The 25645-nt window shown below is 36.6% G+C and overlaps 1 protein-coding gene across 5 annotated transcripts in view; it reads left to right on the top strand.

Moving 5' to 3' along the window:
- MTA3 (metastasis associated 1 family member 3) overlaps positions 1 to 25645 on the top strand; it is a 161597-nt gene that overhangs the window by 55394 nt on the left and 80558 nt on the right. For all 5 annotated transcript variants that reach the window (XM_069493926.1, XM_069493928.1, XM_069493927.1 and 2 more), the window contains exons 5-6: positions 10659 to 10722; positions 14094 to 14211. In XM_069493926.1, the coding sequence (XP_069350027.1) occupies positions 10659 to 10722; positions 14094 to 14211 (182 nt within the window). The remainder of the gene's footprint in view (positions 1 to 10658; positions 10723 to 14093; positions 14212 to 25645) is intronic.

Raw genomic sequence — 25645 nt, 5'->3', positions numbered from 1 at the left:
AAACCCAGACTGCCTAGTTGCAGATACACAGTATTATGGAGAATACTTAACTGCAAGTTTAAAAAGCACCAGAGACAGAAAAAAAGCTCCTCAGTAACTTGTTGAATTGGCAGGCTCCTTGATTTTTCTATTTTTGACATAATTCTTCTATTTAGACTTTCACGTCAAATGGTAGAACTAGGTTAACCTATTTAAGGATATAAATTGAACTATTACACTAAAAGATAATGCTACAATGCTAGATGTATAGTAGGAACTAGGAAATACTTACTTGAATGGGTGATTGCTGCCTAAGTGTATGTATATGTCTTTATATAGTCCAACATCAGTTTTTTCATATCTCAGGCGCACAAAGCCTGGTTTTTTAAAAGCTGCTAATTATAGCACTGGTACTTGTAATGTTTAATACCTCTTCCCAGCTGCTGGTATAAGTAGTCATATTTAAAAAGAGCTAATTCTTTTCTGCTTGCCAACCTTGGGATCTGGACCACAGCTTTTGCATTTATGCTTCAGTGTGTCTTAAAAACATTTCCTTAGTATTAATACTTGCTGATTATTGGCCTCAGTTTGTCCTGCAGTAAGGGCTTTGGACCTGATTATTTGTTCTGCAAGTTTATATGGCTACAAGTAGTGAGTGGTAGTAGAGGGACCGATTACATCCATGCAGGTGGACTTGGCCCTGGTTAGAGCATCATTGTTGAGGGCTCTAACTCATTGCATAACCTGGACTGTGGGCTTGTTTTTTTTTTTTTTAAGACAGGGTCCAGGGTCTTGCTCTGTCACCCAGGCTGGTGTACAGTGGCTCTGTCATGTCTCACTGTAGTCTTGAACTCCTGGGCTCAAGTGATCCTCCTGCCTCAACTTCCTGAATAGCTGGTACTGCAAGGTGTGCACCACTGTGCCCGGTTAATTTTTTTTATTTTTTGTAGAGATGGGGTCTTGCCATGTTATCCAGGCTGGTCTCGAACTCCTGGCCTCCAAACTCTCAGGTGATCCTCCCACCTTGGTATCCCAAAGTGCTAGCTAGGATTATAGGCATGAGTACTATGCCTGGCCCACATTCTTTTCCTTTTAAACAATTGTTAGGTTAGGATCCCAAAATGCAGATGCCATCAGCATCACTATTTAGAAGATTGGCTACAGCTGTAATTTCTGGTGAACTTTTCTTGGTTTAAGTGATGCCATGTTGCCTAAATCACCTCTTTCTTCAGGTTCAGTTTTTAATTTTTTTTGTATTTAACTTTTGTGCCGTAGTCTGTCTTCAAGTATTAGATGATCCATAGCTATCCATTCTTATTCAAAACCAAGGGATTAGCAAGGCTGACCAGAGCTTCATTTATGTGGGCAGACTTTGCAGGCTGTTGTGGAGCTGGCTTTTCTAGGTCCTTCTCTCCTAAGACTGGAGATTCTTCAGGACTGTGCTAGAGAGGTCCGTTCCACCTTCCCTTGTGTCAGCTCCCTTTATACATATCTTGGGCTTTGTTTCTTAATTGTTTGCCTAATTTTATTAGTTAAAAGTAGAAATACCTTTATCGTTTCCCTGTTAAATGCAGTGCTCATCCTAGACTTTGGTTTCTCTTCTTAGTTAGGCTCTCCTGTCTGTCTTCTGTCTTTCAAAATTTTCTGAAAATCTTCATTTTGCTGATGGTTCATTCCCCTGGATTTCTCTTTGTGGCGGTTTTAGGTAGTTTTGGTTTTTAATTTTCTTGTTATTTTAAAGTCATCTCAGGAAAGAGGAGAGAAACACATGGGCTTTGTCTGTATTTTAATTGATTATTATTCCATTGAGACTCTAAAAATATCACTCTATACCTTCCCTCCCATTGGGATGCTGGGAAGTTTCTTTCAATTAGATCACTAAATAAAAATACTGTACAATACTAGAATTTATCTCTCCATGTTTCTTTATGAAACTTAGTTATCAGACTGTTTTGGAAATACGTTGTGACTCTGAATTGACAAAACATTTCCATCTATTTTATAGCCTGTAATTTGAAAAGATTTTTGATGTATATTTTATTTAAAGCAATTAATTTTTGAAAGGAGAATTTTTTTTTAGGTTGTCTTATAGCTAAGAAACTAATAAATAAACAGAAGATACTTATCTGTAAACAGATTTTCTTCTTTTAACAAAAAGTGTTCCAAATAATCAACAAAGCAATTGTTGGTAGATGGGAATAGATTGCCAGAGTGAATTTATGTATTCCTATGGTTAGGGATGGTATGGTAGTCCGTTTTTACGTTGATATAAAAAATACCTGAGGCTGGGTACTTTATAAAGAAAAGAGATTTATTCGATTCATGGTTGTGCAGGCGTAGGAGAAACATGGCACTGTCACCTACTTCTGCTGAGAGCCTTAGGAAACTTTCAATCATGGTGGAAGGGGAAGGGGAAGAGGGAATAGGCATGTCACATGGGGGGAGTAGGGGGATGGGAAGGTAGGGGAGTGGGGGATGGGGTGCCAGGCTCTCTTAACCAACTCTTGCATGAACTACTAGAGTGGAGAACTCACTCATTCACTCATTGCTGCTTGGAGGGCACCACGCCATTCATGAGGGATCTGGGGGGGGCACCCCCCTCACTTGCCAGTAGGCCCTAACTCCAACATTGCGGATCAAATTTCAACATGAGATTTGGAGGGGACAGATACTCAAACTGTAGATGGTTTAACCCAGTTTGGTTAAATTCTTCGTGTAACCTGGGATCTAAAAGCAGTGGATGATAGAGCAGTCCTTTTTATTGTCAGAATCACTGACAGCTGATCAGACCCCCTCCTTTGAAAGATATAAATACTTTTTGGGGGGGTTGTGCTAGGGGATATGTAATATATTGACACGGTTCAGAAATCATTGTTCAAAAACGGGATGTACAATTAAATGTTTCATTCTTGTATGGTTCCCCAGCTCTTCAGTGTTTCTAGACTTTGACGTACACTTCCAGAAACGTTGCATGCATATAGAACCAACGAGGTATATATATTTATGTGTCTGTAAGTAAATTGTGAATTGTGATATTGTTATGTTGTGCTGTTTAAATGAAGTATCTTGGTGATAACTCCATATTAGATCATAAAGATCTGCCTCATTCTTTTTTATTGCTGTTTTATATTTCTAATTTATTTAATCCTAACTAATGGATATTTGGTTCATTTTAGTTTTTTTGCTGTTAAAAACAATACTAAAAAGAATAAACTTGTATATAGGTTGACATGTGTGATTGTGAGTGTATCTGCAAAATTATACCATATAAAATAGTTTAAAATAGCCCAACTGAGTTTTCTGATTTTGTATTTCTTCATACTTCTCTATTGGTCAAAGCCAGGGAGGTTCTACTGAAAGGATTTGTGATTTATAAATTTAATTTATGATGTATCTGGTGAGACTTTTTTTGTTATTTTCAGAGGAAACATTTTTTTACAAATATGTTTACTGAAAAATAAATAGTAATGCTAACTTTTTAAGTATATAAGTAATAGCACTCCATTGTGGATTATTGTCTGTCTTCAGTTTGTCTATTAATGTTTTAAAAAAGCTTATATGGAATCATAAAAAAATTTCCTTTTGCGCATTTCATTATGCCAGTATTTTTATTTTTTAATTATTTTTATTTTTTTATTCTGGCATATTATGGGGGTACAAATGTTTGGTTACATATATTGCCTTTGCCCCACCTGAGTCAGAGCTTCAAGCATGTCCATCCCCCAGATGGTGCACACTGCACTCATTAAGTGTGAAGCATTTTTATTTTTTATTTATTTATTTTTTGGAAACAGGGTCTCACTCTGTCACCCATGCCAGAGAGCAGTGGCTCAATCATAGCTCACTACAGCCTCAAACTTTTGGGCTCAAGCGATCCTCCTGCCTCAGCCTCCCAAGTAACTGGAACTACAGGTGTATGCCACCATGCCAGCTAATTTCTTTAATTTTTTGTAGAGACGGGGTCTCACTATTGCCCAGGCTGGTCTCGAACTCCTGGCCTCAAGCCATCCTCCTGCCTCAGCCTCCCAAAGTGCCAGGATTATATGTGTGAGCCACTGTGCCCAGCCAATATTTTTATTTGAAGATGTTGGATTTTGCATTTTCCTTGGTAATCTATAAACAAAATTTGAATTAGCCAAAAATGTACTATTGATGACTATAAGTAGTGCTATTTAATAAATGAACTTAACGTGAGGAAGGTAATTACTTAGTGTGCTTAGGCTCTTAGGCTTACTAGTAGGAGGAGGACTGGAGGGAAAACATAGTAGAGAAAAATCATATCACAGCTTACCATTTTATAGTCTACGTGTTTAGTATGCTTTTTTTTGAATATTGCATTTATACTTTATAAGCTTACATTTGAATTGACTATTTAAACTACCTTATGGGTTGAAGCATTTTTCTCCAACCAAAATCGTAATGCTGAAGACCATTGGGTAAGCTGCAAAGTATTATCTGTGTATTGTCCTAAGTACTGGCGTTCTACATGTTGTGGAATGTCTGTGAGATTTTCCTGGTGGCCAAATGATTTGCAATCTTGTCCTGGAGAGGATGATATTCCCAATATCTACTGCCTTCTTAGAACATTCCACTTACTCTTTATCAAAGGGAAAAGTGGCATTAAATGAAGGACTTTTCCACCCTTTATTCCTCTTTGACAGTTTCTTTCATATTTATTATTAAATCTTCAGAATCATGGTCTCTGCGGTGCTTTCCATATGTCAGAGGCAGAATGAGCTTCCCAAAACACTGCTTGTCAATTTAATTTTTTTTTTTTTTCTCACAAAATCCATTAGTCTATCACATTAAGCCCAACTATCTCTTCTTGGCTTTTCATTTCTCTATCTACTCAAACAGATGTTCCAGGTTTTTTGTGTGTTTGCCTCCTTTTAATTTTTATTTAACATCTGTTAAAGCAGTATTAACAACAGAAAAATAAATCTTTGAATAGAAATGTTTAAAGATTTCCATATTTCTTCTTTGTCCTCCTCCTTTTTATAAACTAAAGACTCATAAAATCATACTCTTTCACTTATATAGGCAATTTTTTTTTTTTTCTTTTTTTTTTTTTGAGACAGAGTCTCCCTCCATCATCCTGGGTAGAGTGCAGTGGTATCATCACAGCTCTCTGCCACCTCAAACTCCTGACTTCAAGTGATCCTCCTGCCTGGCCTCCCACAATGCTGGGGTTATGGGCATGAGCCACTGCAGTGGGCCTTATATAGGCAATCTTAAATGTTTATTACTAAGATATAGTTAAGAAAACTGTAGTTCATTAATTTGACAATGTCTGGACAGTTTTCATTATAGCAACTGTATGGGGGGGGTGCTACTGTCATCCAGTGGGTAGAGATACGGGATGCTGCTAAACATCTTACAGTGCCTAGGCCAGCCTCAGTAGCAAAGAATAATCTGGCCTAAAATGTCAGTTTTGCCAGGATTGAGAAGACCTGTTGTAGAGTCATCATAAATAATCCTTGCTCCTTTGGTGTAATATTCATACAAATTTATGTACTTTATGTCATTGGGATCCCCCTTTCATTTTAAATTTAAATTTTATGTTTTTTAAACATAAACTATATGTATATTGTTGTCTAATAATATCCAAGGCAGTCATATACTCGGTTACTACTCTGTACTCATTTCAAACCCCTCTGACAGTGGCTTTTGCATTTATACCATTCTTATTTTGCTACCTTTTCTTTTTTTTTTAATTTTTTCATTTTTTTGAGACAGAGTCTCACTCTGTTGCCTGGGTTAGAGTGCCATGGCGTCAGCCTAGCTCACAGCAACCTTGGACTCCTGGGCTCAAGCAATCCTTCTGCCTCAGCCTCCCGAGTAGCTGGGATTACAGGCATGCGCCATCATGCCTGGCTAATTTTTTATATATATGTTTTTAGTTGTTTGGCTAATTTCTTTCTATTTTTAGTAGAGACAGGGTCTTGCTCTTGCTCAGGCTGGTCTTGAACTCCTGACCTTGAGCGATCTTCCCGCCTCGGCCTCCCAGAGTGCTAGGATTACAGGCGTGAGCCACCATGCCCCGCCTACTACTATTTTTTAATTTTAGAAATTCCTCTTTGCTTTCTCTTTCTTCCCTGTTTTCTTTGGCTTGTGTTTTCAGTATTATCACAGCTTTTATTTAACTTAATAACCAATCTTTGTGTTTTAGGAACATGCAATTAGTCCTCACATATTCTTTCTTGTATAACCTTTTGTCTCCTTTGGAGTTAATAATTGTTTTGCCTTTTGATTTGTCTTCTGAAATGTAACAATTTTTAATCCTTACATATCTGAAAATGTTTCTCACATTTGGCTGATAATTTGTTTAGGCATATGATTTTGGATTGGAAATCATTTCCATCAGAATTTTGAATCTTTCCTTTTATTCTGTCTTATAGTATTGCTGTTGAGAAATCTAATCTTCTGAAATTATTTTAGATTGTTGAACTTTACTTTTTTTTATTTGGTTGTTTATTGTATTCAATGGATTAAGTGCTATATAAAACTGTCTATTCACTGGCTCTCTAATCACAGAACCTAGTCTTTTGAGACTGTTCTTTATATGAAAAAATGTTCAGAATCCAGAGTTTGTGGCAAATGTTAAGACTCATAAAGCCAATGAGAAAAATGCTTTTCTTTAATGAAGCAGTAATGGCTTTTGTTGAACAAGGAAAAGTTTAATTCTGACTCTGTATCTATAGGAGTGGTTTTATAAGTTTAGTGTAACTAAGGAACCACCTGGTGATGTTTGTTAATCCTGTAGATTCCTGGATCCATCCCAAGATATTGGGATTAAGTAAATCTGGTATGGCACTAAGAAATTTACATTTTTCTAAGCTGGTCGTGGTACCTCTGTTGTATCAAACTAAAGGGAAATGTGTAAGCAGTGGGAAGATGACCACTAATTTAAACTTCCTTCTCTTTCATTCATACAAATATGTAACATTTTTAGATAAAATAAATAAATATATAACATTTAAATGTAAATTTTTACATATGGTTTTTAATCTATGGCATTGTAATGGATATGCAAGTAACAGATTCCAGACTGATCAGCACTTGCCATTAGACATTGAACTATGTTGTGTCATAATTATTTATTCATTTCTCTGCAGCCTGTACAGTCTCTGAAACAGTGTATTTTCAAAAACTTTTTGAAAGAATTGTGAGAAAGTATATTTTCTTTATAACAATTTTGTATTCCTTTGTGGTTCTATGTAGAAAAGCATTATGAATGATTATATGGGCCCGGGGTTATCTTTTTTGTGTTGTATTCTTAGATATGCTTCATATTATGTTTGGGTATCTTTATTCTTTAAGGATTAAACTATTGTGGAAGAAACACAATTAGGTACATTGCTTGAGGCTCAGTATAAATCAGTTGGGATATCTATATTTAGAATTTTATAATAGTTCCTTTAGGTTGGGGTTAGCTTAAAATTTACCATGTTTTTTATCTGTGAGCCAAGATTTGTTTGGCATAAAGGAAATCAAGGCTTTAAGTTTCTTAAACCTCTTTTATCAACAACTCTTGGCATGGTGGTACATAAGTTAATTACATATTCATATTTACTTTATAAAATTCTGACTCAACCTCTTTGTTAGCTGTTAATGTATATACATGCAAATTTTAAATGTTAGATTTTCATTTTTAATTTGGGTAAAAGTATAATATAGCTATATTAAACAAAATTTAAGAACTAAAATCTCCTATTATCCTTTCATGTTTGCATAAGAACTACATTCTCCAAAACAATTTAAATTTTAGTATAACCAGTGTTTTTTTATCTCCTAATATAATTACCAAAATAAGGACTTGATAGTTTAAATTCTTTTGTCATTTCAGATCATATGGAGGAGGCTTTTTAAAGTATGTTATATTGTTTATATGAATTTTCAGTGTCTGTGAACCCTTAAAATTCAAGTGGCTTTTAGAGACGGTGGTATTGGCTGGTCCCAATGCAGTGGTATTTACAATGAATTGATCATAACCAGTTAAAAAATTCTTTGTTCCCTCTTCACTTCCGTCGCTTCACTTGACTAGCCTTAACAAATAACCAGCAGTAAAAAAAAGAAGGATTATATTTCTTCTAGGTGTTAAGTGTTAAAAATATTGCTTTGTCAGATCTGGTTGAAGGGAAAAAAGTAAATGAAAACTATTTTTAGAAACCCCATTCATTATTTAAGCATATTGCATGTGTGAGCACATGGTCATGTGTCATCCTAGTTATTCTATGGCAGCTATAGATGTGCTAATGGCAACAGAGCAATTTCCGTGGTTGCAATTCTGTCCTTTGTAAGAGCATGTTAGGTAATTGTTGACTTTGAGTGAGTGTTGTTATGTGTGCTAAAGTAATGTTAATTTTTCTGCTTCACTAATATATGCATGAATAAAATACATTAACAAAACAGAAAATCTTTATAACTCCTCTGGTAACCAAATTAGAGATTTGTCAGGATAATATGGAAATACCACATGCTCTCAGAGAAAGCATTCTAAATGACTAACCTATGGCCATTACCAGAGGAAGATGTGTTTCTGAGGGGAATTTTTTAGATTTAAGGGGTATAGAGTAGTAAAAATGTTTAGAAAACTGTAACTTTTGACCTATGTGTTAGCACTTCTTCTTTGGTATTTTATTTTGCTTTTGGTAATTTTTTTCTATGAATTATATTTCACTATGGTAATCCAACAGCAAGCTTTTATAGCTTCCTATATAATGTGTATATGATTACATATTATATACATTTGTTTTCACATGTTGGTTTTGGGGGACGTTGTGACTTTTCCTTTAGAAAACCAAATGTTTTTATGATATTGTACCTGTAACTTGAATAATCTATCAAAATTCTCCTGTCAGATTTGTAGCTGCATTGAATTTTTCAAGTTGGTGAGGATCATTTTGAAAGTGCTTGTAATAAATCACCTGGATAACCTTAATTTTTCTCAAAGTCTATTTATTTATTATCAAGCCTTTAAAAAATAGATATTCCTTTCCAAACTCAGATCAAAGGTAAATGCCTTCAAACTTCAAGGTCCATGAATCTGTAGATCTTTATTTTGCCCCTTGCTCTATAGAAGTTGCTCATGTTTAAATTTTAATTAAATTTTAAATTTAAATATAATTTTTTTGTCTTTTTTTTTTTTTGAGACAATCTGGCTCTGTTGCCTAGGCTAGAGTACAGCAGCCTGATCGTTGCTCACTGAAGCCCTGAACTCCTACGGTCAAAAGCATCCTCCTGCCTCAGCCTCCTGAATAGCTGGGACTACAGTTGCACACCACCATACTTAGCTAATTTTTAAATTTTTTCATAGAGATGGGGCCTCACTATGTTGCTCAGGTTGGTTTTGAACTCCTGACCTCAAGTGACCCTCCCTCCTTGGCCTTTAAAAGTGCTAGGATTACAGCCACTGCACCCAGCCATTAACTAGTCTTTAGAGTAATTTCAGTAAAGGTAAATTAGTTACATCCTGATAATTCATAAACAGTGTATTATTTTTAGGTTGTTATGCAGTGACTATTTTATTTTTAACTTTTTTTTTTTTTCTCACTCTGTTGCCTGGGCTAGAGTACCGTGGCATCAGCCTAGCTCACAGCAACCTCAAACTCCTGGGCTCGAGCAATCCTCCTGCCTCAGCCTCCCGAGTAGCTGGGACTACAGGCATGCGCCACCGTACCTGGCTAATTTTTCTATATACATTTTTAGCTGTCCATATAATTTCTTTCTATTTTCAGTAGAGACGGGGTCTCGCTCTTGCTCAGGCTGTTTTTTTTTGTTGTTTTTTTTTTTTTTTTTGAGACAGTCTCACTCTGTTGCCCAGGCTAGAGTGAGTGCCGTGGCGTCAGCCTAGCTCACAGCAACCTCAAACTCCTGAGCTCAAGGGATCCTCCTGTCTCAGCCTCCCGAGTAGCTGGGACTACAGGCATGTGCCACCATGCCCGGCTAATTTTTTCTATATGTATTTTTAGCTGTCCATATAATTTCTTTCTATTTTTAGTAGAGATGGGGTCTTGCTCTTGCTCAGGCTGGTCTCGAACTCCTGAGCTCAAACGATCCGCCCACCTCGGCCTCCCAGAGTGCTAGGATTACAGGCGTGAGCCACCGCGCCCGGCCATCTCAGGCTGTTCTTGAACTCCTGAGCTCAAACAATCCACCTGCCTCAGCCTCCCAGAGTGCTAGGATTACAGGCGTAAGCCATCGCACCCGGCCTACAGTGGCTATTTAAAAAAATCTGGACATTATTTTAGGCACCAGTTTTTATGGTGTTTGTCTGAAGATCCCTTGTATAAAATTATCTTATAATACCTGTTTGAGGATTCAGAAACTGACTCTTAGTTTAAAGGTCTCATTGTGCTTGTTTTTTTTCTTGAATAATTAGGAAATTCATATAAAATGTTCTGTCTTATAAGGATTTACTCCTGGCACAATTCCTCCCACAGGCTAGCCTCTCCATAAGTAAGTGCCTACAACGATAACCTTATTTATAGGTTACTCAACACCAGAATTATAAAGCAGACCTAAGTAGTCTGAATATATATTAATACATTTAAATGTATTTCCAGCTGCCATCTAGCTTCTTGGTACCAATCCTGCATTTTTAGTATTCTTAACTTTTTATATGTCATCACTGAGAAGATGAAAGTAGCCGTTCTTATTTTTTTTTTCTCTTTCTACAGGGGAAAATGCAGTGTTGCCCTTCTGAATGAGACAGAATCCGTATTATCATATCTTGATAAAGAGGTAATTCACAACCATACTTTTTCTGTGGGTTTTTTGTATTTATTTCACGTGAAGCCCATACCTTCAAATTTATTTCTTTTTACACCGAAGTGTTATTGCACCATTATAGCAGTATTATTCCAAAACTATGATGACTAGAATGCATTTGGCTAGTTTTACTCTTCTGGTTAACTGAGACAAGAGATAGCAAAACCTCCTGGGTCTGTCTTTTGTTTTGTAATGAAAGACTTTATAAAGTATAGCACATGATTTAGTTGATAGTTGATAAATATTTTTTAGGTTTATGAAATTAATATTTTAGTATATTTCGATCCCTTTTTGTTTTTGTTTTTTAATTAAATAGTTTTTCTTTTAGACTCTTTCCAGATGAGATTTTATCAGTGGTAGTCTGCTTCCTTTCTGGAATCTTAAATTTTTTTTTTTTGTCATTTAAAAATATTTTTCACTAAAACTCAACAAGAAGCGTATGTAACAGGTTGGATTAGAGCTTGTATTCATTGAAGGGAGGAAATTCTTGTTAACAGAATATTCCACGTTTTGCATAGTTTCAGTTGACCTTTAAAATAATATCATTTGTATTAATATTAGGGGAAAAATATTTCACTGTCAGTGATGCTTCAATGTTTAATCTTTATGACTTTATGATTTCCGCCTCCCCCAAATCCTTATTCCATATGAGCATTTGTTTTTTATAGAATTAAAGGGACACATTTCCTTTAAAAAAAATCTTTCTTACTTTACTCAACTTTTATCCCTTTATCTCAAATGAAGAAAACATTAGAAAACCTAATAAAGAAAACAAAAAGGAAAATACTCCTTTCACTTGTCTGCCTGGTAAAAAAATAGAGAAGAAGAAAGCAATATAATAATTTTAAAATAAAAAGGAAAAAAAAAAAGGAAAATACATATCCAAGGCAGAAAAAAAGGTTAATAGTCTTTGTAACTTACCTTTGTGAAATTTAGAAGGTAGGCTTTTGTCATCAGTCTATCCAACAGAATATGAATAATGATAATGTGCAGAAATTATCATTAATTCACAGAAGCAGAAATAAAAAGGAACAAAAAAAAGAAGAGGAATAAAAAGGCAAAACATTCAGTGTTTCGTTGTATTTTATTGGTGTATTTGTTAAGAGGAATTCAGAAAAAAAGTGTTACGCTTCTAATTGGTTGTTAGCAATTTGTATATGCTAAGATCTTTAGTAGGTCAAAATTAGTGAAGATCTTTAGAATTTTACAGTTGTGAGTAAATTCTATCCACTTGATTTTTTAACCTCTTACTACTTTATTGATCTTTGGGACAGAAAGTGACCTCTGACAGTATAAAGAAACATTTTCTTGTATGTATGAGGGGTAGTTTAGGAAAAATAAAACTGTATAATATATTAATACTTTATTCAATTAGAAAACTACTGTTTGTGATTTAGATTTCCTACTTTTTTTTGATAGTCTCACTCTGTTGCTGGGGCCAAAGTGCAGTGACGTTATCAATGCTCACTGCAACCTCAAACTCCTGGGCTCAAATAATCCTCCTGCCTCAGCCTCCCAAGTAGCTGGGACTACAGGCATGCACCACAACTTTTTCTATTTTTAGTAGAGAAGAGTCTCGCTCTTCCTCAAGCTGGCCTGGAACTCCTGACCTCAAGTGATCCTCCCTCGACCTCCCAGAGTGCTAGGATTTCAGGTGTGAGCCATCACGCCAGGCCTAGATTTGCTATTTTATTACAAGACCATTCTGGAGAAATCTGTCCTGTATTTTAGGCATATTAAAATGTTGGGATTGGCATACTTGAAGATGGGAAACCAAAGAGCAACTTTGTAGTCATCTTCCTTAACTTTCAACTCTCTACGTTCTTGAAATCAGCCCATCTAAATACTCTTAGAATGTTTTCTTCTTTTTTTGTAGCTTCTATTATAAACTAAACATACTTTGTATTTTCTCATATCAGTACATACAAATCTAAGGATTGTAAACAACTTATGCAGCCTAAATAACCATTTCATTTCATTTTACTGTAGAGAATGGCAAAATCTTATTTTTATTAGGATACCATGCTAACAGGTTTTACTGATTAAAAGTGACCCAAAGTAATTGTATTTTACATCTGATTGTGAGCCAGTGGCAACAGTGATATACTTTATTGGTCATATCTACAAAGAAAAATAAACAAAAAATATGAAACAACTTTGATTACATAGTGATTACCCCTGTAACTTTGTTAAGCAGGTTGGGTAATATATTTCTGCAAACTTTTTCTTTTCCTTAGATAGCATTTTTAAAATACGCGTAAATTGTCATACATTGATGTGACTTTTAAACAGTTTTACTTTTTAATCTTTTCTCCTGACACTGACCCATAATTAAAATACAGCATATAATTTCTTAGTGGGTGAAATAACTTTGTTTTTTCCCCTTTTCCCTTATCACAGTATGTAAAGAACCCCCAGAAGGAGAGAGCTTTACAGTCTGAAAGATTATCTCTTATTTGCTGCTTGCTTGGCTGAGTCTAGGCGGTAGGAATAGGCCCTGCCAGGATATAATACAGAGTTGTGCAGTAGGTGACCTCTGGGAACACAGTGGAAGCAGAAGACAGGATTTTGCTGGTTCAGATAGCCTTCTGTGGTTATACAGAATTCAGCAAAGGACTGGTAGGCAAGTCATTTTATCCATTAGCCTCTGTAACTAGGGCATTTAAACTTTTTAAGAGACTGCTAGAAAGTTTAGAGTTTGTGCTGCTGATGGTGGTGTATATAGTTAATGTTTATATACCTGTCTATATATGCATATGTATGCTTCAGACTTTAGAGGAAAACTATAGAATTATAATCAATAAATGTTTAATTCAATCTTTGCAAAGTGATATTAATAAGCAAATTCCATGTAAGTTCAGCTCTTGCATAGTATAATGTGAGATATATGTACCTTTTAATATTTTGAATGAAATGTAGGATGAATACTCCAAAAGTAAGAGTGTCTGGTATCCCTGAATGCATCTGTGTTGTTTGGTGTGGACTTTAGAAGTTTAGAAGAGGACTTGATTTTAGGTGTCTTACCTTTGAGTTATGGTTTCATTTTACTAACTTTTGAAACTCTGTTTTAGAGAGTAAATGGTTTTCTTTTAGACTGAAACAAATAATAAACTAATCTACTTTATTTCAAGATAGTTCTTTGGGCTTGATTTAATTTTGCACTGTTTTACATGATGACAATGACACTATGCTCTCCTTAAAGTTTGATAAATTTATTTATAAAAACAAAATTTTATATACTCTCTGAGGTTTTATGTTTCATTATTACAATATTGATTTTATTGCTTTATAAAAAAAAGTAGAAGGAATTAAGTTTACTTAGATATTTTGTGTCATTTTTTCAGGATAGCTTTTTCTACTCACTGGTCTATGACCCCTCATTGAAAACACTATTAGCTGACAAAGGTGAAATCAGAGTGGGACCTAGATATCAAGCAGACATTCCAGAAATGCTTGTAGAAGGTAAGTTTTTCTTTGGGTTTGTAGTCCTATGAAAACAAATATATCTTGAAACTCACATTCTTATCCTCATGTGGAAGAGGTAACTTTCAGGATAAAGTTTAAAAGTTATAAGCACGTCCAATTTTAGAAATATAGGCATACCTCATTTTATTGCATTTTACTTTATTGCACTTTGCAGATATTTAGTTTTTTTAAAAATTGAGAGTTTGTAGCAACCCTATGTTGAGCTCTATTGGCTCTATTTTTCCGTCAGCATGTGCTCACTTCATGTCTCTGTGTCACATTTCAGTAATTCTTGCAATGTTTCAAACTTTTCCCTATTAGGATATCTGTTATGGTGATCTTTGATGTTACCATGATGATTATTTTGGGGCACCACGAACCACATCCATATAAGATGGCAAACATAATTGATAAAGGTTTTGTGTGTTCTGACTGCTCCACCAACCAGCGATTCCCTGTTTCTCTCCCTCTCCTTGGTTCTCCCTATTCCCTGAGACACAACAGTATTGAAATAAGGCCTCTTACTAACCCTGCAATGGCCTGTAACTGGTCAGTTGAACAGAAGAGTTGCATGTCTCTCACTCGAAATCAAAAGCTAGAAATGATGAAGCTTAGTGAGGAAGGCATGTTGAAAGCCAAAATAGGCTGACAGCTACGCCTCTTGCACCGAACAACCAAGTTGTGAATGCAAAGGAAAAGTTCCTGAAGGAAATTAAACATGCTAATCCAGATGATAAGAAAGCAAAACAGTATTATTGCTGGTAGGGAGAAAGTCTTAGTGGTCTGGATAGAAGAACAAACCAGCCACAACAGTCCCTTAAGCCAAAGCCTAATCCAGAGCAAGGCCCTAACTCCTTCTGGAAAGTATTCACCATTAAGAACATTCATGATTCATGGGAGGAGGTCAAAACATCAACGCTAACAGGAGTTTGGAGGAAATTGATTCCAACCCTCATGAATAACTTTGGGTTCAGGACTTCAGTGGAGGAAGTCACTGCAGATGTGGTAGAAATAGCAAGAGAATTAGAAGGTTCAGATGACCATTAGCATGCTTTAGCAATAAAGTCTTTTAAAATTAAGGTATGATATATATATATATATTTTTAAACATAATGCTATTATACACTTAATGGATTACTATGTAGCATAAACATAAATTTTATATGCCCTGGGAAACCAAAACGTTTTCTATATTGCAGTGGTCTGAAACTGAACCTGCAGCATATCCGAGATATGGTTATATAACAGATAGCAATGGAAAATAATTTATTTTATCAGTTACTCATTTGTGACTTCTCACTTTTATGAGTGTTGTCATATTTTTATTTTAAATACAACTTTAAGAATGTTAGTGTTGTTGAACTTGTGTTTTAATGTGGCATCCTCATGCCTTGAGTTTCTTATGTCCCTTTATGTCCTTTAGGTGAAGTGAACACTGGATCTTGTGAACATTTTGGTAGGGATTTTGGCTGATCTAGGTTGTTTATGTACAAGAGGGATTCAAAGCTTTGCATTTTTAGAACAGATCTTCCTAATGAGACTTAGTTAATTTTTTGTTCTCCCATCATGACTGTGCACTTAAAATCTTTATTTTCTGGCTGGGCGCGGTGGCTCACGCCTGTAATCCTAGCAATCTGGGAGGCCGAGGTGGGAGGATCGCTCGAGGTCAGGAGTTCGAGACCAGCCTGAGCAAGAGCGAGACCCCCGTCTCTACTAAAAATATAGAAAGAAATTAACTGGACAACTAAACATATATGTAGAAAAAATTAGCCGGGCATGGTGGTGCTTGCCTATAGTCCCAGCTACTCGGGAGGCTGAGGCAGTAGGATTGCTTGAGCCCAAGAGTCTGAGGTTGCTGTGAGCTAGGCTGACGCCACGGCACTCTAGCTCGGGCAACAGAGCGAGACTCTGTCTCAAAAAAAAAAAAAATCTTTATTTTTCTTTTTTCTTTTTTTTTTTTTTTTTTCTTTTTTACCCTGGATGTGCTAAGAGGAGAAATCTTTATTTTCTGATTTCAAAAGTAAAACACTCTTACTATTAAAATTAAAACACTAAATAAAGCAGTGGATAATGAATGCCCTTCCCTTTCTTTCAGTCTAACCCCACATTTAATTACTATTATTCAGGGTATTTATTTGTTTTTTTCACACCTGGAGTCATACTCCATCTGTAGAGGGTCCATGTGTGGTGGCATCCTGCACATTTCATTCATTCTGCAACTGCTGCTTTCAGTTAATAGTGCATCTTTAGCATCTTCCTATCATTAGACTAATTTTATTTTTTTAGCAACTGTATAGTTCTTATAAATGTCCATGGATGTACCATAGTTTTCACTTTTAGTCCCTTTTTGATAAACTTTTAGTTGTTTATATTTTTTTGTATTACAAATGATGTTGCTAGAAAAGCTACACATATATTTATGTGGCATAAATATTTCTCGAGGATAACTCCCTGGGAGTGAAATGTTGTGTACATCTTATATATTCTTTCTGGTTTTTTTTTCCTTACCATAGCGATGGAAAATATTTTATATATTGAAAATACTCCTTTGCCTTTTAAAAAGGGTATATTAATTCATGTGTGAGAAAACCAATTGCCTGTACAAACACTGGGTATAAGTGTCTCTCCTCCCCTGCCCCATGCCTTTTATTTTATTTTATTTTAAGACAGAGTCTCATTCTGTCACCCTGGGTAGAAAGCAGTGGCATCAGCCTAGCTCACAGCAACCTCAAACTCCTGGGCTCAAGCAATCCTCCTGCCTCAGCCTCCCGAGTAGTTGGGACTACAGACGTGAGCCACTGCACCTGGCCTTGTTTTATTTGTAGATACAAATTGATAGGTCTTTTTTTTTTAATGTTTAATACTCATGATTGTGCTTGCTCTTAGTTTTCTTTAGCTTGTCTGTAAATTTCTTGTGCTTTTTCTAATTTGGTTACTTTCCATTGTTTATTGGTAAGAGATTTTAATATTAAAGGCATTTGTCCTTTGTCCACAAGTATTGCAAATATTTCCCTTTCTTTATTATTTTATTTAAACAAATTTTAATAGTGATTTAAATTTATTTATTTTTTTGTTATACCAAAGTTTAGAATTTATTATTTTTTCCTTTAAGGCCATCATGATTTGTATTATGCACAGAATGGCCTTCACTTATGTTTCTGACCTCTGATTATTGAAACATGTGAGCTCTTCCATTGGTTCTTCTCTCTCTTTACCTTGTCTTACTTCTAGAAAACGGATGTTGAAAAGTTAAATCAGCAGATACTCAGAATAGATTTTGTGCACAATAGTACACATTGGTGCCAGTGGTGGGTAAATCACCATCACTGTGTGGCTGTATATCATGCCTGGCTGTAGATGTCTGTATTGTCATGGTACATGAGTACATGGTTAGTTGATAATGATTAAGCTTGGAGAACAGAAAACCATTTCTGTACTTAGATGTGTTTGGAAATTTTTTTGAATAGGTTGCGAGCAGTGAATAAGTTTATTATAGGTTGAGAGGTTGCAGTTATTGGCATCCTGATATGTGCAGCTTGTCTCCCAGAACTAATTTTGGATGTTTATAGTTTTTAATGTTTGCTATTAGACTTCTAACGGTATACCTAAATGTTTACTATTTATTATTCCATTAAAAAAACACTAAATTTTTAAATTTTATAAATGGTGATGCAATGAGTTTCCTCTTATATATTGGATACTTGTGGACCCTGCAGATACAACTGGAAAATAAGTTTCTAGAAGTAGAATTTCTAAGTCATAGAGCATGTGTGTTTTAAATTTCATAGAAAATGTCAAATTGTCTTCCAAGTTGTCATTTAAATGTGAATTTTTCCCTTGTTTTATTTAAGTTATAATTTGTATGTAGTAAATCTCACCCTTTTTAGTGTATAGTTCTGTGAGTTTTTAGCGAATGTGTATTCTCCTAGTTAAATAGTTCAGCAAGTCCTTTGGTATATATATGTATATAGGCACCCAGCATAAGTCCTAAATTTCCTAAGATTTTTGTTACTCTTTGCTGAAGTGTGATCTCTCCTTTCTTTTACCTCTAGCTATGTCAGTCACATAATCTTTTTGCTATTTTTATTATTTGACTTTTATAATTATGGACTGCCTGAGCTGTGGTCATGTGGTCCTCTCTCGAGTCCTGAGCATAGGCCTAGGCATATAGTAAGGCTATCATTTTTGCTTGTTGCTGGTATACAGTGCTGAACCAAGTAATGAAGTTGGGATGGTTCAAATAACAATGGACAAAAAAAAATCAGACCATGGAATCTCATGTGTTCCCATTTATTTAAAAAACTATTTAAATAAGATACATGCCCCTGAAAAGCATAAAAATTGGGTATAATTTTGAGAGCAGTCTGGATGTGGTGGGTAAGGCCTGTAATCCAAGCACTTTGGGAGGCCAAGGCAGGAGGATCACTTGAGGCCAAGAGATGGAGATCAGCTCAGGGAAACAGAATGAGACTATGTTTCTAGGAAAAATTAACTGAGTGTGGTGGCATGTGCCCGTGGTCCCAGCTACTTGGGAGGCTGAAGCAGGAGGATCACTTGAATCGAGGAATTTGGGGCTATAGTAAGCTATGATGGTGCCACTGCCCTCCAGCCTGGGTGACAGAGGGAGACCCCATCCCTCCCCCCTAAAAAAAAAAAAACCACAGAAGCATGTCTACCAAGCTAAGAATTGTTAAAAGAAAGTTATTTTAGGAAATGAAATAATAGGTAAAATGGAATAATTTATTCTAGAATCCTCAAAAAGGACTTGAGGTTTATTTTACGGGTAGGGGCCATAATTCTTAACAGCTTGTGGCATTTGGATAGTTATGCTAGCTATCTGACAGACATCCTGTGTATTTAGAAATTGGGACTGAATATTCGTTAATATACTAGATCTCAGAGTTCATTAAATAGTGTTAATTGACTTTTAACAAGTTTCTCCTGGCATTCCTCTGGGTGAGTGGTTTACAAACTGTATTCAGGCAACAGAAAGCTTTCTTTATATGAAATATCATGCAACATAACCTTAGCTAAAGTAAGAAGAGTTGTTTTGGGTGAAGTGGGAAACAGGCCCCCATCGAGCCTCTCGAGGCTCCCTAGTGTACTGCCAGACTCAGAGGATTACGAGTTAATATCCGCTGATCAGTACAGCTCTTGACACCTCTTTCAGTCCCATCTCTTCATTACCCAGTCACAATCCCCAAATAAACTCTGTACAGTTAAAAGTACTTGTGGTGATTCATGTCTCTTTGTGACCTGGCGTAACAAAGGGGCTCCATTTGCTTTGCTTTTTTCTATTACAATCTTAAAATTTATCTTATTGCAAACAACACGAAATGTAGTAGAAAATGCAATTATGCAGTACTGGAATCAAAAGGTAGTAATCCCTCAGATCATCATCCCTCCTTAACTGCTATTACACAGCATTATTAGTGTAAATCTGTTCTTGTACAGTGTTACATAAGTATAGTGATCCATGAAATTATATTCTATGGAATGTTCTATTGTGTGATAGATCCAGGTTTATTTCATTTATCTCTTTTTTTTTTTTTTTTTTTGGAGATAAGGTCTTGCTTTGTTGCTTGGGCTATAGTACAATGGTGTCATTGTAGCTCACTGCAGCTTCAGACTCCTGGGCTCAAGTGTTTCTCCTGCCTCAGCCTCCTGAGTAGCTGGGACTACAGGTGTGCACCACTATGCCCACCTAATTTTTCTACTTTCTGTAGAGTTTGGGGCCTCGTTATGTTGCTCAGGCTGGTCTTGAACTCATGACCTCAAGCGATCCTCCTGCCCTGGCTTCCCAAAGTGCTAGGTTTACAAGTGTGAGCCACTGCACCTGGCTATTTTATCTATCTCTTATAAGTTTTATGGTAGGGCAAGTTTTCCCTCATTATTGCTCTTTAAAATTTCTTGGGGATTGGTGTTCACATCATGAGCTTTCTTTCTTTCTTCTTTTTTTGAGACAAGGTCTCACTCTATCACCCAGGCTGTGGTAGGATCATACCTTATTTTAACCTTGAATTCCTGGGCTCCAGTGGTCCTTCCATTTCGGCCTCCCAAGCAGCTGGGACTACAAGTGTGTGCCACCATACCCAGCTAATTTTTAATTTTTTTGTAGAGATGGGGGTCTCTCACTCTGTTGCCCAGCCTGGTCTTGAACTCCTGGCTTCAAGCCATCCTTCCACCTCACTTCCCAAAGTGCTGGGAGTACAGGCATGAACTACTGCACCCAGCCATGTTTTTTCTTGAAATTTATTCTCTATTTGTCACTTTTTTCTGTTCTGGATTTCACTAAGATTGTGGTTGACCTTGCATTAATATTATATATTACTTTGGGAGCCATTGATCATTTTATAATATTGAGCAGCATGTAGATTTGTTTTTAGGTGTTTGTTCTATTCCAGTGATTTGTCAGTTCTTGCTCTGATCCATTGCAGTTTTAATTATAGAGGATTGGTAGTATGTGTTAATGTCTGGGAACCCTAATCCCTTCTGATAGCTCTTACTTTTCAGTGTTTTCCTATCCACTGCTGTATGCTATTTTTTTGCAAATGAATTTCATGAGCTACTTGACTAGCACCTGGAAAAAAGTCCTTCCTATTTTCATTGGGGTTGCAGTTTAAGCTAATCTAGGGAGAATAGGCATTTTGATGATGTTGGAATGTCCCAACCAGAAATAAGGAATGTCTTTCCCTTTCTTCAAGGCTACTTTTGGGTATTATGGGAATAGGAGTTGTTTTTTAAAATATAGTTTTAGTCATATAGGTTATAAATGTTTCTTATTTGTTTTTACATTTTATGACTTGTTAGCTTTTTGTGTATTCATCTTTAACAAAGAAAAACGCCAGATTTGTAGATTTTAGAGAAAATTACCAGTTTTTCATCATAAATGTAGAAGTTGTTTTAGACTCTTATTTTATTCTGAAACATTTAGCATATACAGAATGTTTTTCACTTGTAATCAGGCAACTGACTAGATGCAAGGTTTACAGAACTCCTTTTCTTTTTTCTAATTAATTTTTGGGGGAGATGGAATAAGAAGGATAATAGGTGTATACCAACAGATAAAGTACACTTGAAAAACACGGACACTGCCATCACAGAAACTTCCATACATAGCTAGCTAGTACCTGGTTGTAGGGAAATTAAATAGTAGAGAAAATATCATATTCAAGAACAGATGTTTAGGACTTGTTGGAATCCGTGCTTTACTAACCCTTTGATACTCCTGAGTGGCCAGATTCTAATTTGCATTGGCTTGCAATATGGAACCGGAATTAATATCTTGGGTAGGTGGCAGCAGCAGCACCGTGCCAGAATATGTTACAGGCTTGCTTTCTTTCTGAACAGTCTTGATGAATTCTAGGAGATTGTTCTGGCATTTGTCTCACTAGGGAATATATCTTTTTGTGTCTTTTGAATCTTTAAATTTATTTATGGCTACCTACCACCCAACAAACTAAAGATGTGTATGTAGTTTGTAAATGAAGTAAAGTTTTCTTTGAGATTTTATTTTAGTTTAGTTCAGTTTTTAGTTTAGTTTTGAGACAGTCTCGCTCTGTTGCCTGGGCTAGAGTGCTGTGGCATCAGCCTAGCTCACAGCAACCTCAAACTCCTGGGCTCAAGTGATCTTCCTGCCTCAGCCTCCCGAGTAGCTGGGACTACAGACGTGCACCACCATACTCGGCTAATTTTTTCTATTTTTAGTTGCCCAGCTAATTTTTTTCTATTTTTAGTAGAAACTGGGTCTCACTCTTGCTCAGGCTGGTCTTGAACTCCTGACCTCAAGTGATCCTCCTGCCTTGGCCTCCCAGAGTGCTAGGATTACAAATGTGAGCCACCATGCCCAGCCTGAGATTTTATTTTTTAAATTTTTTATGTTCAATATTTTAATAAATGTATTTCAGTATAAAAAACTATGAAGATGGGACATAAGGATGGACTTTCAGATCAGTAGAACAGAACAGAGAATCCAGAAATAGACCTGTACGTATTTCTTTAAGCAAAAGGTGATAGAACAATTGGATGTCCGTATATTTTTAACAAAGAACCTCTGCCCTTATCTCACATCCTACACAAAAATGAACTTGAAATGGCTCACCAATATAAATGTAAAAGCTTAAATTATAAAAACTTCTAGATGAAAATTAGGGGAGTATCTTCATGACCTTAGAGTTGGCAGATTTCTTAGGTAAGACACAAAAAGCATGGACCATTAAAAAAAATCTTTGGTAAACTGAACTTTATCAAAATTAAAAGCTTCTGCTCTTCAAAAGCCGCTGTTAAGGCAATGCAAAGACAAGCCACAACTGGGAGAAAATATTTGCAACACATATATTTGATAAAGGATTTGTATCCAGGCAATATAAGTATTTTTACAACTTCATAATTAGAAGATAATCTAATTTTTAAAAATGGGCAGAAGATCTGTAACAGAACTTCACAGAAGATACACAAATGGCTGATAGCACATGCAGATATTTTTAATATCGTAAGTCATCAGGGAAATGCAAATTAAAACCCCAGTGAGATACCACTAACTAAAAATTTAAAGGCTTACAATGTCAAATACTGGCAAAGATGCTGCGCAACTGGAATTCTCATTTAATGTTGGTGGAAATGTAAAATGGTACAGACATTTTGAAAAACGATTAGGCAGTTTCTTATAACATTAAACATACATTTACCATATGATCTAGCAATTCCACTCCTAGATTTTTATCCGAAGACTTACACAAAAATGTTTAAGATTCATTCATAATAGCCAAAAATGGAAATGACTAAAATATCCATCAACAGGTGGATAGACAAATTGTGCTATGGTCATATAATAGGATACAGTTCGTCATAAAAAGGAGCAAACTAGTAATACACACAATCACATGGATGAATTTCAAAAATACTATTCTGAACAAAAGAAAGCAGAAACAGGCAGGGCTAAGTGACTCACACCTGTAACCTTAGCACTTTGGGAGGCTGAGGCAGGAGGTTAGTTTGAGGCCAGGAGGGCAACATAACGAGACACCGTTTCCACAAAAAATAAAAGAATTAGCCAGGCATGGTGGTGTCTGCCTGTAGTCCCAGCTGCTTGGGATGCTGAGGTCGGTAAAGCCACCTGAGTCCAGGAATTCGAGGCTCCCAGTGAGCCGTGATCATGCCACCGCACTCCAGCCTGGGTGACAGCAATACCTCATCTCAAAAAAAAAAAAAAAAAAAAAGCAGACACAGAAGAGGATATGCTACATGACTAAAACTCTAGAGAAGACTAATGTATTAGGGATAGGGGTGGGGGCTGGGAATTGACTAGGAAAAAGCCCAGGGGAACTTTTCGGGGTCATAGAAATATTCTGTACCTGGTTATAGTAGTGGTTACATGGTATATACATTTGTCAAAACTCATCAAATTGTTCACTTAAAATGGGTGCATTTTGCATGAGAATTATACCTCGATAAAGTTGATTGAAAAAAATGGATGTGGGCAAAGGGTTAACAAAAGTCTTTCTTCTGTTTGAGAATTTGACTTCTGGCTAACTCTCTAGCTGTATTCCTCGGTGACCAGATAAAGGTAGAATGTGAAGTAGGTGACCAGCAACAGTGCTTATGATAAAAATTACCCCTGTTGGTAACGTGTGTATGGACAGGGAAGAATTGTAGTTGAACTATGAATACCTGACAAGAAGCTGTAACTCTGGGCTTCCCAGAAGGCAGTGGTTCTTGAGACGGAACGTGTCCCTTGTGAAGACCCTAGAAGCTACATCTATGGAATTGTCATAAGACACAGTAGCTTCTGTGAAGCATAAGATTTGGAAGCCAGAGTGACTCCTACCCTGCCTGGTAGGAATCTCATCTCCTTGGGTGTGAGCCGTCACCTAGGATCCAAAGCTGCAGCCTTGATGACTATACATAAAGCACCCCGTGGATTCCAGTTATGAGGGGCTTTGGCATTAGAGAGACTAGTGCAGGAAAATGAGGAACTGAAGAAGTTGCTGTCGCTTGTTTGGAAGAATCCCAAGCTGAAGTCAGCAATCCAGACTCAGGTGGGCCGCCTCGGCATTGGTGGGTTCACCAGCAGGCTTGGCAAGGCAGCAGTAGGCCCTCACTCCAGAACAACTGTAAGACACTGTCTCCCCTCTCAATCCTTCCTCTGGGTCCTTTTCCTGCCCAAAAGCTCTGTCCCCACCCTATCAGGGTCCACCCCTAAAACCTTTGAGATTTTAAATCTTTCATGGAATTTTTTTTTTTTTTTTTTTTTTTTGAGGCAGAGTCCCGCTCTGTCACACTGGCTAGAGTGCCGAGGCGTCAGCCTAGCTCACAGCAACCTCAAACTTCTGGGCTCAAGCAATCCTTCTGCCTCAGCCTCCCGAGTAGCTGGGACTACAGGCATGCGCCACCATGCCCGGCTAATTTTTTCTATATATTTTTAGTTGTCCAGATAATTTCTTTCTATTTTTTAGTAGAGATGGGGTTTCGCTCTTGCTCAGGCTGGTCTCAAACTCCTGAGCTCAAACGATCCTCCTGCCTCGGCCTCCCAGAGTGCTAGGATTACAGGTGTGAGCCACCACGCCCTGCCCATTTCATGGAATTTAAATAAACTACCTAGAGAATTTTCCATAGGAAAAGATATCATACATGGGAAGTTTTGAATTACTATTTAAATGTATTTCATGTACTACTGGAGTTTTAAGCAAGAAATCTATTTTACATATTACATTAAAAATTTTAACTGTTAAAAGTGGTGTAATAACATTAAATTATTAAACTAAAATGACTCTGGATTCACAGATTTGGGCAAAACCTGGGTATACTTTTTTTTTGTTGTTGTTGTTGTTTTGTTTTTGTTTTGTTTTAAGAGAAAGGATCTTGCTCTATTGCTCATACTGGAGTGCAGTGGTGTGATCACACCTCGCTGCAGCCTTGGACTCCTGGGCTCCAGTGATCCTCCTCTTTCAGCCTCCTGAGTAGCTAGGACTACAGGCGCATGTCACCATCCTTGGCTAATTTCTTTTCTTCCTTCCCTCCCCACCTCTCCCCTTTCCTCCCCCTTTCCCCTTTCTTTTTCCCTTTCCTTCTTTTCTTTCAAGACTGGGTTTCATTATATTGCCTGGTCTTGAACTCCTGGGCGCAAGTGATCCTCCCGCCTTAGCCTCCAAAGTAGCTGAGACTACAGCCACCATGGCTAGCTAATTTTTTTTTTTTTTTTTCATTTTTGTTTCTTATTATGTTGCCCAGGCTGGTCACAAATGCCTGGCCTCCAGCTTTCCTCTAGCCTCGGCCTCCCAAAATTCTGGGATTTCAGGCATGTGCCCAGCCTGACTTTTTTTTTTTTTACAATGTGGTGGATGCTAATCAATTTAAAAACACCAGCCTGTAACAATTGTGTAAATAGATAGTGATTGCAATCATATAGAACAGTAATTCTCAACTCTGGCAA

This window comes from Eulemur rufifrons, chromosome 19, assembly GCF_041146395.1.
Source record: "Eulemur rufifrons isolate Redbay chromosome 19, OSU_ERuf_1, whole genome shotgun sequence".
In the NCBI taxonomy this organism is placed as follows: domain Eukaryota; kingdom Metazoa; phylum Chordata; class Mammalia; order Primates; family Lemuridae; genus Eulemur; species Eulemur rufifrons.
This window is presented reverse-complemented; position numbering and strand designations above follow the sequence as displayed.